Below are 16,951 nucleotides of genomic sequence, written 5' to 3'. Positions count from 1 at the left end.
CCGAACTTTACACTGATGAGAGTCCATGATCCTTGGCAGACTATTGAAGCCGACGGCCTGTCGACGACACATCTCCATACTGAGAACTAGAAGCAGCTGAATAGCTATAAGTGATTAGCAATGCTTATATTTCAAAAGTTAGGGAAATTATGAGCAAAATATCAACAAGACAATAATCTGCGAAATTCCTCGTAATCAACTATACTCTAAGAAAATAAATTGAATGAAGACTGGGAATAGCATTTATTGAGCATGTAACTATGTGTCAGGCATGTTCATTTCGGTGTCAACCTTCGAAATACCCATGAGGCAGAAGAGGCTTGGCACAAACGCAAGGCCGGGTAGTGGTGGCAGAACCAAGATCTGTACAGCGGGTCTCTGTTTCTATACATCTCTACCATAACCCAGAGACGAAAGTGAGAGGCAGCGCCGTACAGATGAAAGACAAAGAAAAGGGGGACTAATCTTCATTGAACTGAGCATTGATTCACTTAAGGCATGAGTCACAGCACACGGAAAGGGCTCCTGCACTAATGCGAGGATGGAGAAGTCTGCCAGTCAGGAGAGACCAACCCTGTGTGGGAACAGACCAAGAGCTCCCCCTGACGGTGCTGCCGAGGAGCCAGCACACTGGAAACGCCACCCAGATTCTGAGCAAGGTCCTAGTCTGCTTCGATGATACGTACCACCCACCTGACTTCCCTCAAGTTGAGACGAACTTAGAATGCAGTTGGGACACTGGACCGGGGGGCACTCTGAAACTTCGTACTCCTGGATCGGGCACTGCCGTGGACCCTATCGTGCTCGTTTATCAAATAAGGCTATTCCTTCAAAACCTGCATCTCTCCTTCCTTGCAGTGTCTTCTCCATTCCTCTGATATTGTCAGATGATGTTAATTTGGTAGTCATCTTGTTAACATTGGAAAAAAGAGAAAAGCTCCAAGCGGCAACCTGACCACCAATAAGCCAAGAAAATCCAGAAATGTCTGAAAATTTCTGGCACTTGGACGGGTGGATTTTTATATGGCAAAAAGTGCCGAAAAGTCACAAGAATGAAAGAAATGTCCATGGAAACAAGTAACTCCAAATTATGAGTAAGGATGGCATTTCCAGTTTTGTCCCTTCATTGCCTCCTGAAAGATCATTCTTCAGCTTCTCGTCACGGCATACGGATTATCGTAACGATAGGAACCTGAATATTAAGGGAGGACTGTGCCGCTTAAAGAAGGGATATTGCAACACAACCCACATGCTGTGCTGTTACATTCCTGTCATCCTGCACTCTGATTCCCGGAACACGAGAGAAGGGTCACCGACTAGGCACTGCGTTCCGGCAGGCGCATTGTGCACTTGGTGGCCAGCATGGTTTCAACACTGATATGCTGAAGTAACCCCTACATGTCACGATTCCAGCAGCTTCTTCACAGCAGCCTGTCAGTTACGATAAGGCCATCCAGAGCACTTTCCCATGTGCGTGCTGACCATAGCGAACAGCTTCCTCCTTCACGGGCTGACCTCTCAATAGGTAAGATAAACGTCATCGTTTGTACTGAGATACAGTTCTGATCGGAAAACATTTCAGTATTCAAACCATTTTTCTATTTACCTACTGTCTACTTCATTATCTTTTTATAGTCTATGAAATAAGCTTTGCATTTTTCCCAGCGATATTAATTCAAGAGCCTGAGGATTCCTGGCCAAGTAGAAGAGGCAGCACCGTTCCCTCCGAGGGCCTCCGCTGTGGACAGGGGAGCCTGATGTGCTCATCGTTCCTCAGCTTCGTCCTGGACAAAACGTTCCTCTCTCTCTTAATCGTTAGAACGTGGTCACTTTTTTTTTTCAGAAAAGCTGAGATTTAAGACTAGCAGCGACTGAGAGAAGTACGTTGTTCTCATTAAACATTACAGCTATGCTCACCTTGAGTCTCAAAGCACAATTTATCATCTCTTTCGTGAATCAAGGCTATGGCCTGGTTTACTTCAGGAATAATGACATCGGACTGGATGACCTATTGCTTAAAAATTTTAGGTTACATTGGACACAAGGTGTTTGTGAGATGAACTCTAATAGAAATATCTGACAGGCTCTTCTATTAGAATAACCATGTATGGCTATCCATATATAATACTGGCTATGGAGAACATTAAAATATCTTTTACCAATTTTAGAGGGATGGACTGCAAAAGAAGATAGATTACTTGAGATTCTTTAAAATAAAAAGTCTTCTTACTTATATACAAACAAATGTCAGGCATATAAAAAATGTCAAGCTACATATAAATTTAAATGTATTAATACTGAATAGATTCTATCACACAATAAAATAGCATGTTTATAAAAGAATTAATTTGAAAAAGCAATAAATATATCTTTTTTATAGACCATTGAAGCCTTTAGTTATTGCAAATATCTCAATATTAGTAATAAACATAGGTTTTGGTTATTAATATCTTTTACGACATTTGAAAAGCTATACTAATTTTTTTCTTTATATAAAAATATTTTTAAATTTTTAATGGGAAGTAAAGTCACCTTAGCACATGTGTGTACATATTGTATATGTGTTATGTATGTAATATATACATATATTACTCTAATGTTCTAAAATACCAGCAACATAATGAGGATTCAATTTCTCCAGTTTAATTTCTGTTTCTGACTATATAATCATAACATCAATAATCACTAATGAAGCATACCCTTCCACTTTGATCACAGTGGTATGAGTGATCAATTTTTTTCTACCTGTTACTTGCAAAGATATAGAAAACTTTAAAACTGGCATACCGCTGACAGCAGAGCTTATCAAGGGCATTCATTTCTTCTCTAGGACTATAAGCTTAAACGGCATATGGACCATAGCCAGGATCTGCCCCCTTGGACTTCTGCTCTATCGACTGTCCTGACTCTTAGTGAAAATGAACATCAGTTATTACGATGATTTGGTATTGTGGATTTTCTCATAAATAATACAGAGATAGTAGAACACTGGGCATTTCGTCAAAGCCCACAGCATCGTCTGGCATCCTTAGGTACTCTTCTCCATCCACTCTAAATCTATCTGCTGAACATCCTGAATCTAAAGAAAACAGCGAGATGATGCTGGCATTTTCCCCAAGATGATTCTGCTGAAAAGAGGGTTTTTCCCTTATATTCGGGTCTTCACAAAGATCATGAAATACACAACCGCAGAAAGAATTTTTGAAAATGCTGCTTGAAGACAGAAATGATTTCTTGAGACTTGAGACAATATTTCCTGAGATATGAACAATCGTAGGTTTAAAAAGTGCCGTATCTAAACATTTAGATAGAAGTAAAAATAATTTGCTCTGGAAAACTGGAAGATGACTCTAAATGTGCTTTAGTGCTAGCAAAACTACTAATATAATAAAGGCACTTGTGAAATGTTTGAATTAAGTGTGTTCATAAACTAAGTTTTGAAACAAAGGAAAAATTTTAAATCAATATAAGATCATAAATATTTGAAACTAAATTAATGATTATTAGAGGTAATCATTTGAGTATTTCACCTACAACCCTGAGATGTTTTATATTTGTATTCGCCAAAAAGCATTTTTAGATCTTCCCACTGGGCACTCCCTTAAGAGTGAGATGGCCTATCAGGAGTTTATACATTAGTGATTTCCACTGGTTCTTTTTGGGGGGGGGGGGGGTGGGGGGTGCGTGAGAACTTTTTTTAAACTAAGTTTAGATTTTCCATCAATTTTGTAATATAAAGTGCTTAAAATTAAAATTCTCTTGTCCAAAGTTTGAGCTTCCTCAAACTTAGGCTCAGAAGTTCGGAGGTTCAATTCAGTATAATTGTTTCTGTTGGAAGGAAAGGATAAGACCACATCCTAAAAATAGGAGATTAAAAAAAAAAAAAGCATCACCATGGCAGCCAGTGGAGAGTCACCCTCCAGTCAGAACTGGAACTTCTGGATTACTCTCCCCACCATCAAGCATAATTGAGCACAAAGCATGTCCACTCTAGCGGATGTCTAAAATTTCAAGTTAGTGAAACGCAAGAGAAACTCTGTATAAAACAACGTTGACTGCAAAGTGGTCCCTTGGCCAAGACTTGGGTTACTGTTACAGAGAAGAAACACCTAGATCCGCTTTCAAATTCAAAACCACGTACTCTTACTACTGTGAAGAAGGAAACTGTGAGCATAGAACACCGCAAGGGAGCCAAGGCAAGATGTCGAATCTGTCTTTTGAGGTACAGTAGAAAAAAGACTTATCAAAACATTAAAGAAGTCATGACACTAAGAACCCAGAAACATCTCTGAAAGCCAAATGGGCTAGAACGCTATTGAATCACAGTAAAATCATTTGACGACAAATAATTTTGTGAAATTATTGTTTCACCTGCATTCAGTGAAAAATTGTTTGCCTGCATCTTCTATACTCTATTGAAAAGAACACGATTGCTGTGTACATGCTTCTCCTTACTAAAACATATGCTCTTCTATAAGATCATTTCGAAGTAGGAAATACATAAAAAAATGAATGAAAAATGAAAACGTTTTATACCTGAGAAGTCTGCTGCCAGGAGATCCACCGCCTTTAACACCTTCACTTGTAAAATGCCGATGTCCTTCATATCACTCAGGGAGTTCCGGAAGCCCTGAGGGGCAGAAAAGTAGATCGCACGTGAAAATGGCTTTCTCACACACTGTGATGACAACACAGTCCCACAGAAAGTGCATTCTAGATTTATCGCCACCTTTCTCATGCAATGCTCAGGAAGGTTCCAAAATGTATCTCATCGGTCAACAGGACAGTTAGGCATCGGCGGCAATCAGATCCAAAGTGACTGCGAATTAATTAACTACAGCTTCAAAATGAACAGATTACAAACACATAACAATCTACTTTTAACATCGCCCCCTGGTGAAAGCACAGGCATCCCACCGGGAAAATGTGTGTGGAACTGCATTCATTCTCTCTTCCCCCCTTTCTTCTCTCTAATGAAACTTTAAAATCACCCCAAAAGGCACCATTATTCTGGCCTAGTTAGTACAAACTATGCATACAAGAGGACTGAACCTGGATCCTGCATAGATACTTATTACCACTGAAAAGAGCGAGGGATGGAAATAGAGTGAATTTGGTGGTCCATGTTTCAACTAGCTCAATAAATTAGAAACTGAGCATTAAGTATCGCCCTGTACTGACGTTAACTTCTGGTTTACACGACCCAAAGCTTGTACGTACTGATAATTCTTAGGCACGTACAGCAATAGTTAGAGGTCTATGAACATCGCATCCTTCAGAAATTGTGCATGAAAGGGATAAGGAGAGACATTCTGTTTGCACGCCTCCAGAACACATCCGCGGAAAAAAAGATGCTGCTTTCAAACCTTTGGATAAAGTATTTCCACCATCATTAGATAACTAAAACCTGCGATAAGCAGACCCCGGGGATTTATGGAAGGCTAGAAAAATCCTTGTTATTGAAGCACTTCAGAGTAGAATAACAAAAGCTAAATAAGTTAAGGTTTGCCTAACCTAATATGCACCATTTCTAAGAGTTTTAAAAGTTGTTTCTGCTCTGTATTTTCAACCTAAAAAAAAAAACCAAAAAACAAAACGAAGAAACCCAAAACAACAACAAAAAACTAGTGTTTAAGCTAAGATGAAAACATTTTAAATAAAATACTTTTACAGCTTAGAGGTGGAAATGCCTTTAAGGACTGTCTACTCTTATGACCTAAGAAACAAATCCAGCATTCTTTCCCTCTGGCCAGCTCACTACCTAAAAAACACTAGATATTTTTATTTTGATTAGCCTCTTTCAATCTCTTTTCAATTAGCACTTTGCAAATCCCAAAGGCATTATTCAAAGCACTCATTACAATCTTATTCAGTGTCATACCATAAATCCATGACACTCCTCAGGAATTTGGTAAATTTTGCAATTTATCCATGTGAAAATGTGGGGAAACGTTTTATTTTTTACCATCGAATTTTCATTTGCTTAACTAAAGTCATCAGAAAAAATATTAACAGTGGATTCTGTCGAAACGTCCTTGGAGGATGCCAAACTCCCAAGCAGAATCTGTTCTGACAGTAAGACGTGTGGCTAGGTTTCATACTCCCGAAGATAAAGAGTTTTTCAATTAATCAATACGCCTGTCCCGCGAAGGGCTTTGGAGGCTCTAAAGTGTGCGCCAAGAATAACGTTCCCATTAAATAGGGATTCGTCTCTGCTTCGCTTCCACGTCACTGTCCTAAAGCGCGTATTTTGTGCGTGGCAACAAAATAAATGTATTGATTTACAAAGAAGATGGGATTAAAACGGAATGCAAAGAAAGACACCTAGAAATACAGAGTACAAACAATAAACGAAGAGGACAAAGCCGCTTGATTTAAAAATGCTGAGTTGGCTTTTAAGCACATGGCAACTACTTAGGCAAAAGTCTCACTGCCAATAACACCCAGCGTGGTATAGAACAACAGTCTGTCGTGCTTGCCTAGGGCTTCGCTTCACTTTAAAAGGCATGAGCACTCTCTCACTTGACTCTGAGGTTCTAGAAAAGTATCTATAATACAGCAAACATTCATGGTAGTTTAAAATAAGGCTACTTTTGTGAGCTTCTGTTAAAATTCCTATTTACCTACGCGGACATGCTAAACAACAGTTTGCCTCCTCGAGGAATTCCATTTTCTCCAAAGAGATCCTAAAAACTAAACGTTCAAAATACTTTTGTTGGCTTTTCAAACGGCAAGAAGGCAGACTCTAATCTACTTTCACCTTCTCACTAATGCAGTAACTTCTCGGTCTGATGTTTCGTTTTATGAGACATGCCATTGAACTTTGGACAAAGATCTCTTTTTATGCAGTTTTTCATTTCATGGCTGGAGCAACTCAGAAGTGGTGGGGGGTGGGGGGTGAGGGGTGGGAGGGCGGGAGCGTAACAAGGCAAAGCACTCACATATCGCTGGGCAATCTGCTTTCTTTCGCTGGGGTCTGCCAAGGGGCACACACACAGGTCCGAGACGGAGACTCCCGCGCAGGGAGTAAGTGTGACCAACATCAAGAGAACCCCTAGGCAGCTGTCCAGTGGCAGCTCCAAGCAGTTGGCCTGCTTGAGTGGGAGGGCCGCGATGTCCACTTTACACCTGGAGAAGTTGCAGGAAGCAGAGAGAGCGGTTAACACGTGACCGCTTTGGAAGCTCCAAAGCACCTCTATATTTCATCGTCTCTGAAACTTTGCTGGGTCTGGGCACGGGTTTATTGAGCAGTGAAGGTTGCAGGGGCTCCCTGTCTTGCAGTAGTCACCCCCAGCCTAGCACACTCTAAAATTAAGGAGAGGAAGAAGTAAAGAAAAAAAAAAATTAAAGAGAAGGCAGCGTGGACGGAGTGGCAAATGGAAAGAGAGGAGTCGGATCTTTGCCAAGTGAGGTCTGCAGAAAAACAATGAGATCGGGAACGAGAGGGAAAAAGAGTTTCAAAGTTTCAGCATGATGGCTCTGAATGACTTCTCTGTGCTTTGTCTTTTGCCAACAAAGAGAATAAAGGGTTCAAAAAAAAAAAAAAGTTAGAAAAGACAAGAGACATGTAAGTGGGAGAGGGTTAATGAAAAAACCATTTTCTTCCAGATTCATGCCAACTGGCGAATTTTTATTTAAAGAAACGTGTTAAGGTGTTTTCCTAATAGGCACGGTTCCGCGGGGTTTCCCCGGGTGGCTTTCGTTTTTGGACAAATGGAGCATGAAGTGCTGCTGATTGATCCCATTTCAGCAGCACTGCCAGGAAAGGCCGCCCCATCTGCTATAAATTGCATGTTTTCCACCCCTTAACAGCCAATGTTCTGGGATGTTGAAAACCTCAAATACGTTTAAATACAGAAGCAAACACCAAAGAGGGGGGCTGAAGTGCTAAGCCACTTACTTGCTTTAGCACTGAAAACTCTGGGTTTGCCTGGACCGCAGGAGGGTGAAATTGGGGTGTGTGTGTGTGTGTGTGTGTGTGATTCTCACTTGCCCTCCATATTTATTAAATAAGATAAATATTCAAGACTTTATAAAAAGCACTGTCTCTCATAATGTGTGACAAGGATGGATTCTTACCCTAAATTTCCAGTGGACTTTGTATGCTTGCATGTAATTAGAAGGAGTAAACTAATACACTATCAAACAATGATGATTTCAAGCCATGAGAACATGTGAAAAGTTCCAATTTAATAAATTTGAAAGAAAGCTTGCGATCACTTTCCCAATCAAAAAGGAAAAGATCAGCAATATTAAAAGTCTATACCAGTTTTTGCTAGAGAATAAAAGCATTTTCATATTGACAGATACCTATAAAATTAAATATATGTTGGTGTTTATTTTCTAATTAACACAGTGACACCAGTTATGAGAACTTTTGCATGAGATAAATTCATTACGTATTTCTACTGAAGACACAGTACAAAGAAAAAGAAAAACAGAAAAGAAACCCCTATGATTTGAATCAAAACAAATTATTTTTCTGTAGCAATAAGGGACCTTTCAAAGTTAAAGCTTACTATTATGAAGAGAGGGTTTACTAAATATTTTTATTCCATAAGCAAGTATGTAAGTGGGGAATTAATTTTGCTTGGAAAAAAAATTTCGCTTTAACTATGACATTTCTACAAAACTAAGTACCCTCAAATTCCTTAACCAATATAGCGGTTTGCTAAACATTATTTTACATTGTTATATACACTTTCATTTAATAAAGCTCTTATGGAAAGACAGAAGATCTGAATTTGTAAAAATTTCTTCTGGTGGTCACTTTCATTAGTCCAAATTAGCAGTAAACTATTTATGGCACATTCGTTTTAATATCATTAATAATGGCAATTTATTTTCATCCTTTGAAGTCTGCCATTTTGTTGTGGTGGTGGTTTTGTTGTTTTTTTCCCCAACAACCAAAAGTTACTTGAACAAGAGCTCAAGAGCAGCTATTGAGTGGGGGTGTAATGGTGCATAATTAGGTAATAATAAAATTTTTCTTAGATAATTCAAAATGGACTTGACATTAATTCTAAAAAGTCATCTATAAAGACTGTGAACAATATTAGCATATTTACAATAACTTTACCAACTCCCTCAGTGACCATTTAAAGGTACGATGTACTTGAACAGAGCAGTTTATTTTTTTAAACAAAAGATGAATAATGTACCAGATGAAATGCAAAGCAAACAATGGGTTTCTTCTCAGAAAATTACACATTTTCACAAACTTTCCGTCATTTGTCTACTGGGAAACTTCTGTACCTACCTCGTTTTTAAACATTACTTGGATAATGAAAAAAGAACACTTACATGGAAATAGCTCTGCCTATTTTAGATAAAAGAGCCCCGTAAACAACAGATTGAGGGTTTCACAGCACAAACTGAATGGATTTTACATTCTCAGTTAATTAATGAGAGAATTCAGCCAAATACTTACTTTTACTCTCTGGGGACTTGAAAGAGCAAATTAAACTGATGTGTCAGCATCATGTCAATCAAAATTAAACCTTGGTCCTTTGCACGTGGGTTATGACCCAGCCTCTTAGGGTCCCTGCCCCATCCTGTGGATTGATGTCTTAGGTCTTAAGAATCCATTTAAAGCTACCTTCTCTGGACGGTTATCAACCAGCCTCCCTCCAAAGCTGACTTCCTATAAACCTTCTACAACTGAACTGCTCTCTCAATCTCTTCCATCCATCTGGCTTCCCTATTTATTCCCACATTCTGGAAAGAAAAGAAAAAAAAAAAAAAAAGGAGAAAAGACGGGAGTAACAAGAAATGAATTTCATGCAAAACCCTGTCCTCCGGGCCACCATTTTCCTCTGTTTCGGTCTCGGTCCACATTGCTCCAGCTCATCCTCACGTCTGAAGGACAACCAGAAGCTCTGGAGGCTCACGAGAGGCTGGAAGATCGACTGGGATTAACCCCAGGCTAGAGAGGGGTGACCGTATTTTCAGCAAAAGCAGTAGAACATCTTTTTTTTTTTTTTTTTTTAAAAAAAAGGACTTCTTCAGAATTTCAGACACTTTTACTACAATACTCATCAAACCTTCTAAAGAGAGGTAAGTATCACGTGAACAAATTTTAGTTTTAAGCTCAAGTAAAGATAAATACTCTAAAATCTAGAATCCTTAAGATATAAACATTCTGAAATACATTCATTAAATACATGTTTAGTATAAAAATCTTGAAAGGAGAATCCAAGGCTGCTGCTTTCATTTTCTACAGTGTGCCAGATTCTACCCTGAGAAAACAGTAAATAGTTTGGTCGATCTCTTAATTCTTTTTAGGTGCTACTGAATGAAGTACTACAGAATCGGTTCTTTGAAAGGATTTCTTTTATCTTTAGTTAACTGTTGTGGGCAGAGCGCAGCGTTAGCCCCCGAGGATGCCCAGGAGGACAGGCCCAGCCCGGCCTCCTGGGCCCATCCAAACACACGAATCCTTCCTTCTTTCTCATTTCTTTCAACACTGCTCGCTCACTGTGCAGTTCCAGAATTTTACAGATGTCATTCCATATTCTTTTTCTCTTTCATTTTGTATCCCCTAAATTTCTTCCCAAACTCTACAAAAACGGCGCTCTTTTATGAGCATTTATGAAAACTTAGCTTACTAGTGTAGATGCAAATTTTCTTTGAAAAAGAAACTTAGTTTTCAGATATGCGGTGTGGAGGCTCTCATAATGAAGTTTTCGAGTATCATTAAAAAGTCACACCAACTTTAATAAATGATAGGCACTTAGATCATTTTTCCTATGTAGGGCCAGAAAGTAATAGTTCTGGTTTGTGGGCCCATATGGTCTCTGTTGCAACTGCTAAACTCTCCCCTTGTAGCATGAAAGCAGTAATAGATGATGCAAACAAATGAACAAGGCTGTTTTCCAATAAAACTTTACTCTGGGCATGGCCAAGGAGGCCTAGTTTGCTGATGCCTGGTGACCTAGAGAAATGCTAATAATTTAGAGGTGGTGAATTACACCAATGGAAGTATTTTAAAAATTTACGAGATAGATTGCTGACAGTACAAACACACTGGTAAAGGTCTCAGAGATACTGACCCAAGAATAATTTTTTTAAAAAATAACTTTTGACTCGCCATAGCCCAAGAAACTCTGGCCAACATATCCAACGGAGTGTTTGTAAATAAAATATATGATAAAGCAATGCACCTTATGAAACTGCTCTTCTATCTGCTAGACCAATGTGGTAAACACATGCTCAGGGCACCTATGTAGGAAATGTGATTAACGCACATTAGCAAATCAGATCTGTTCCCATGGCATCTGGCATCATGTGCGACCTCGTATGCAAGGGGAGTGACGATGTTTGGACAGCCATTCAGAAGGCGCTAAACCCTGGCCCTTAGGTGACCAGGAAATTCTCCTTCCAAAATCAGATCTTAAAATATTCCATTAATAACAGCTCCACTATGATACCTAGCTTTACATTATAGAAACAAAAGAGCAGAGTCACCAGTGAGTTTTTGCCTAGAGAGGAGGAGCTGCCATGGTTGATTTGCCCGAGATGGAATCTGATGGCTTTGTGACCTCACACTGCTCTGCTCTCTCCTCTCATGTCGTGGCCCCACCCACCCATCTCGATACCTTTCGAGTTTCTCAGAATGTGTTCCCCCTCCTCTCTAGGCCTTTGTTGTCCCATGTTTCTGGGAAGGTTCTTCTCCAATGTCCTTGTTGGGTTAACCACCTCCCACCTTACAGGGCTCAGCTCAGACCTCTGTTCTTCCAAGAAGCCACCTCCTTCTACCCCCGAGGCACCGCCTGCTGAATGGCTGTGGCCCAAAACTTATTAGTGCCTGGGATAGGACCCATACCCATGTTATTTCCCCCTTTACCCTTAGCACTTGGCAGGCTGTCTGATATATGATGTGCTCTGTATTTGTTGAATAAAATGAACAAAGGATTATCTGCGATACAACAAAACTCAAGATTAAAATGTCCAAATTATAAAGCCAGTGTTTTTTTGCTAATGAACTAAATCTTTGGCCGTCTCTATTTCCTCCTCTATGTAAGAAAGGAATGGAAATATATTTACTAGGTAACACCCAGATTGAAAAGTTCATGATTCTATTCACGTGAAGAAAACAAGGGCTAAATTACTTTTCCCCCCTCTGCAACAGGCGTATATTTAAGCTATCCTCTTTAGTCCACGGGCAGTTAATGTGCTGACGTAGCATTCTTTCTGACCTTCTGTTCCTGTCGCTCTCCATTAATCCCACGGCATTTTAATGTTTTAATTCAACACATAATTTTACCATATCAGTCAGCCAAACCTGCTCAAGTTTCACTTGCCATGATAGCTTTTAACCTCTTCTTCATTACCATAATTCTATGTTTTATATTACAGACTGGTCAGCTTTTAACTTAAATGCAAGGGGCAGAAAAGAGCGTTACAGTTTTAAAAGCTGTAAATCTTAGAGGCTAAGGAAGGAGGCGAACAGGAAGAAAACGGTGAATGTGTCAAGCCTGGCTGTAAAAGCAGATGGACGACACGGAATGCAATCTGTCCAGAGAAAGAGTCCAGCCCTGAGTTTCCACAGCATGAGAGTCACTAATAAACCGGCAGAATGTCAGAGTCACTTTCTAAGGCACCCTGTGGGACTGAGGGGTGAGACTCTGAGGCAGTCCAGTTAAAATGGGTTTGAGCATTCTCATTCTTAAATTCTTCAAGCTAAATAAGGTCTAGACTACAGTATAACAAATTAATCTCTAGCATCACCTTGAAATGTAATATATACTTCCAGAAAGTGATATGATTATTTTGAAAGGGTACAGGTTGACCATAGGGCAGTCTATAAGTTAGAGTCTATAATTTATATTCTTGCCATTTTGTTTAACAGTTGGAGCAGGTTAATCTTAGCTTTATTTCTTACTCCCCTCCCCAAAATTTCACTGTCTCTGGGTGACTGATAGACTCTAAGATCAGAGACTGTCTTTTGTTTTTGCTCATTAATAAACTCTAGAGTTAATAGACACTACTGTCCCGGGGGGTGTTGGAACTGCTCAACCACCTTCGTCTCACCAGCCCTGACGTCCTCAGGAGTTACCTGTGGGCTCAGGTGCGTCATGATGTGGGATTTCACAAAGCTCCAAAGGACTCCGGAGAACCTGGACAAGGCTGGCTATCCGTGGTCCAGGTAGGACCATGTTTTAACTGCCACTAAGCTAGCAACCCACCAACGACAATGTGATTTTTTTCACATAACTGACCAGTATTCCAGCTTTTCATCCACAGCTATAAAACCCAGTATTGTTCAGACTAACTTACACTGTTTGGTCCTTCAGTCAGCGAACATCCTTCCCACCATGTCTTCAAAGAAATTCACTAGTCTCTTCTTTTAAAAAATATTTAAAATGTCTATACTATTTTGAAAAAAATGCTAAATTTTACTAGTCATATTTCATGTACTTAAATGGCATGATTTCAGTTGCAAATGTCGTGAGGATCTAAGGTAACCATATGGAAAAATTTCACAATTCATAGTAATAATGAAATCTACCAGTGGAGTGCTCAGAAATGCGTAGGTATCAAACAGACATTGTTGCTGATAGTCACGGTGACTCTGCCGGTTGGCCAGAGACCCCATCGCACAGGCAGGGAACCAGATTCCACCAGGAGTTCATTGCCCAAGGTCACACGGCTCACATGCCATGTGGTTACCAGCAAGCCCAGGACGTCCAGCTCAGAGGCTGCTGTTCCTTCCTTCATGTGAAACCGCCTACGAGGGGAAGTGTCACTGACGAGAGTTTCCTTAGAGGCCATGGAGAGTTTTAAATTCTTAGCATCGGCGTTACGCGGAAAGAAAATATGAGACAGGACTTGGGAGCCGGGTATAACTCGTTCACACGGTCAAAAGTAATCCTAATACGAAAAGGCATTTCCGACAGTTGGGAGATAAAACAACCGAGCCTTAGAATTATAACAACGAAAATAAAAAAATAAAATGAGGAAAAAAAATTTAAAATAAGAAGAAATAGTAAGGAACTGGTCTGCAATATGCATATGCCACCACAATCTCTCCTTTCACTCTGAGAAGCAGTAAATACATTAGGGTGGGTCTCACCCCACCTGGAAGTTTGGTGCCGAGTACGGCCGTGTAACCAGCTCCCGAGAGATGCTTTTGTTACTTTTTGTACCTCAGGAGAGGAAAAAGGAAAAGGATACCCACTCCCGACCCCCCACCCCCCAAAAAAGTCCTTTAAAAATCCATGAAGAGGAAGGACGGAATAGATACGAGGGCAGGCATACTTCTCAGTTACAAACAGGAAATAGGTAAAATAATAAATGAATACCCAAATGACAAAACATGGAATGGAAGGGACATCTTAAATTAGTTTTTGTGTCTGTGCAGAGACTTAACACTCATTGGGAAGAGCACTTCCTATTATGAGAAAGAAACATGACAGCACGATGACATGTGAAATGAAGAGGGCATTATTCTTTGTACCATCTAAAATAAAACGTTGGCCATTCATCACTGGAGGTCCAAACTCCCCCATTCAGATAACGCCTCGGGACACGGAGTTCTCTGCGTTCGCACGTTTACATAACTTGTCCTTGCTCCATGTGCTAGCACAGAGTTTCTCATCCTCCTACCAGTGGGTGTTGGCAGGGCACTGCTCTGTCACAGCGGTGACAAGGGTCAGGAGTACTGAGAAGCGTCTGAGGTGTCTCAGTTACCCTGTGTACATGGAGAAGGCAGAGATGAGACCAAACTAGAAATCTGACAGGTAATATTTGTGAAATGCTGGGCCACAGTCAGACCTCTCGCATGAGCTGGAGTGTCACATGATCTCGTTTGCTACCGGAAAGCAGAAAGCTGGCCTGGCAGACAGCCAATGAAGCCACGACTGCTCCCTGCAAAGCTATTCGACCAGGGCTATGACACGTGGAGGACGAAGTGCCGAGGTGTCCACTGATGTCAGAGCTGCTCTCCTAGGGGGTGTCTGCACATGCGTGATGGAGTGTGGATGTGCTGTGTTTCTTTGGGTGTGTGTATCTTCCACACAATAATTGGGGAAAGTTACCAGGATCAGATTGGTGACAGCCAAATGTAGGGAACATTCTGCAATATGGCAGACAGTTCCATGCAACAGGCGCCTCTGTGAAGAAGCATGAGAGGGATGGCCCGTGAATTCCAAACTCCCCACGCATCTCTCTCTCTCAGGATGAGCCACTGAGGTGGGATGGGGTGACGCCAGCAGGAAGAGCTAACGCGGTGTGAAGCAGACACTGTGCTAAGTATTTCACATAGAAAAGGCTGTGCACGAGATCCCGGGTTATTTGGGGCTCATCCCACTTCAGGCTCGAAATTCTATGTTCATTAAAAAAAAAAAAAATCGCTTTTCTAGGCCTCTGCATTTCCTCATCTATAAAAAAGGAGTTTTTTTCCGATCTGTAGTTTTCGGCAATAAAACTCTCCCTTCACATGGAGCCCTAATGGGTAAAAGCTGAGATGATGCTCTGGCCCGAGGGGGGTTTCGGGAGACCCCACATTCTCCAAGGGGTGATCGGAGGCATCTCCCTGAACTCGGGCTTCCAGAGAACTTGGTTTGAGAAAAATGACGAGCAATTGTTGAAAGCCCTTTAAACGCTTCTGTTCTAAATTCAAGATTTGTGGACAAACCGTATATGGGAGGAATGAAAGGCCGAGACCTGGCGCAAGGAACTCCGAGCTCGGAAACACGGAATCCCGCCGCTCTGAAGCCGTCTGTAAACCTCCCGCGCTCCATTTGCTCATCTCTAAAATGAGAAGGAGGCTGCTGACTTGCAGGCTGTTCAGGTCAGAGATGACGTCTGCTCCCACCGGCACTTCCTTCGTGCTCACTGTGAGCCAGCCACGGTGCAGGCACAATCTCATCGAACGGTTTTCTTACTACAACCCTAGAAGGAAGCTGTAATACTCGTAGCACTGTCCGTGATATATGAATCGATTACGTTGAGAGAGTCCAAAGTAAAAGCAATGAAAGAAAAATAGACCCGGCCTCAATAGGTTTCATTATGGTTTGCCACAAAGTTCATCAACGACGTTGAAAATTTTTCCATTATTTCGAGACACCTAGCTTCATATTGTTACTAAATCATACAGTAGTTCACTAAGCAGCAAAACCAAAATTACAAGGTCCTTTGGAAATGTATATAAACACGTACAATTATCTTGTTTCAATCAATACTAAATGACGTTTACCAATTAAAAAGCATATATTTTCCCTAGGTTCAGGTCCAGCTTACTTCTAGCTCCTTGGGGTGAAAACATGAGGTTTTAATCTAAGCCCCACAGATAAAGACCAGCCTCCCGCAGAAACGAGTCGCACGACCCGGCTCCCAGCGTGTAGAAAGCAGAGTGGACTCACGTGCCCAGACGCTCCTCGTGCTTTTTGCTGTCCTTTCCCCACACTTCAATGTCCAAGATGCCCATCCTGTCAGAGAAGTAGTGAAAGTCAAACTCTTCCCGCCACTGCGGATTTGCACTCTTACACAGTGTCTAGAAAACATGCGGTTATAATATTTATTTTCTTTCAATGCCATTCGTCGCTACAGCAGCTACACATTAATTTCATTTCTAAACTGCGGCAGAGAGTGATGACGTGCCTGTCTGTCCCTTACAATGTTAAACTTTCCTTTTTTGGGAAAAAAAGGGACTTCCAAGTTTGGGGCAAAGCATCACGACTCTTTTAGCCGACCCCCAGATTCAATCATTTATCCACCAAGTTAAAAAAAGAAACCATAAGTTACATATACATAGATACACATATAATATATATGACAAATCTCAGTAGATATTTTACAGTTGTCCTATCACAGAAAATACTATTAATTGGTTAATCAAATGCAAGTGACATTTTTATTGGCACATTCATTCAGCACTGGCTTAAGAACTATATAAATTAATAGTTTGGGGTCTTAACATCTGTCGGATGCATTACACAAGAAACCCATA

General features: G+C 40.7%; 1 protein-coding gene across 7 annotated transcripts in view; it reads right to left on the bottom strand.

Moving 5' to 3' along the window:
• MCTP2 (multiple C2 and transmembrane domain containing 2) overlaps positions 1–16,951 on the bottom strand; it is a 161,682-nt gene that overhangs the window by 66,254 nt on the left and 78,477 nt on the right. For 4 of the 7 annotated variants that reach the window (XM_039844054.1, XM_039844055.1, XM_039844056.1 and 1 more), the window contains 3 exons: positions 16,365–16,495; positions 6,942–7,128; positions 4,537–4,630 (listed from right to left, as the gene is read on the bottom strand). In XM_039844054.1, the coding sequence (XP_039699988.1) occupies positions 4,537–4,630; positions 6,942–7,128; positions 16,365–16,495 (412 nt within the window). The remainder of the gene's footprint in view (positions 1–4,536; positions 4,631–6,941; positions 7,129–16,364; positions 16,496–16,951) is intronic. The other 3 variants (XM_039844058.1, XM_039844059.1, XM_039844060.1) reach the window with 1 other exon arrangement.

Source organism: Pteropus medius, unplaced genomic scaffold, assembly GCF_902729225.1.
Source record: "Pteropus medius unplaced genomic scaffold, Ma_sr-lr_union100, whole genome shotgun sequence".
Classification (NCBI taxonomy): domain Eukaryota; kingdom Metazoa; phylum Chordata; class Mammalia; order Chiroptera; family Pteropodidae; genus Pteropus; species Pteropus medius.
The sequence above is the reverse complement of the archived record's forward strand: the minus strand, read 5'-3'. Positions and strand labels throughout refer to the sequence as shown.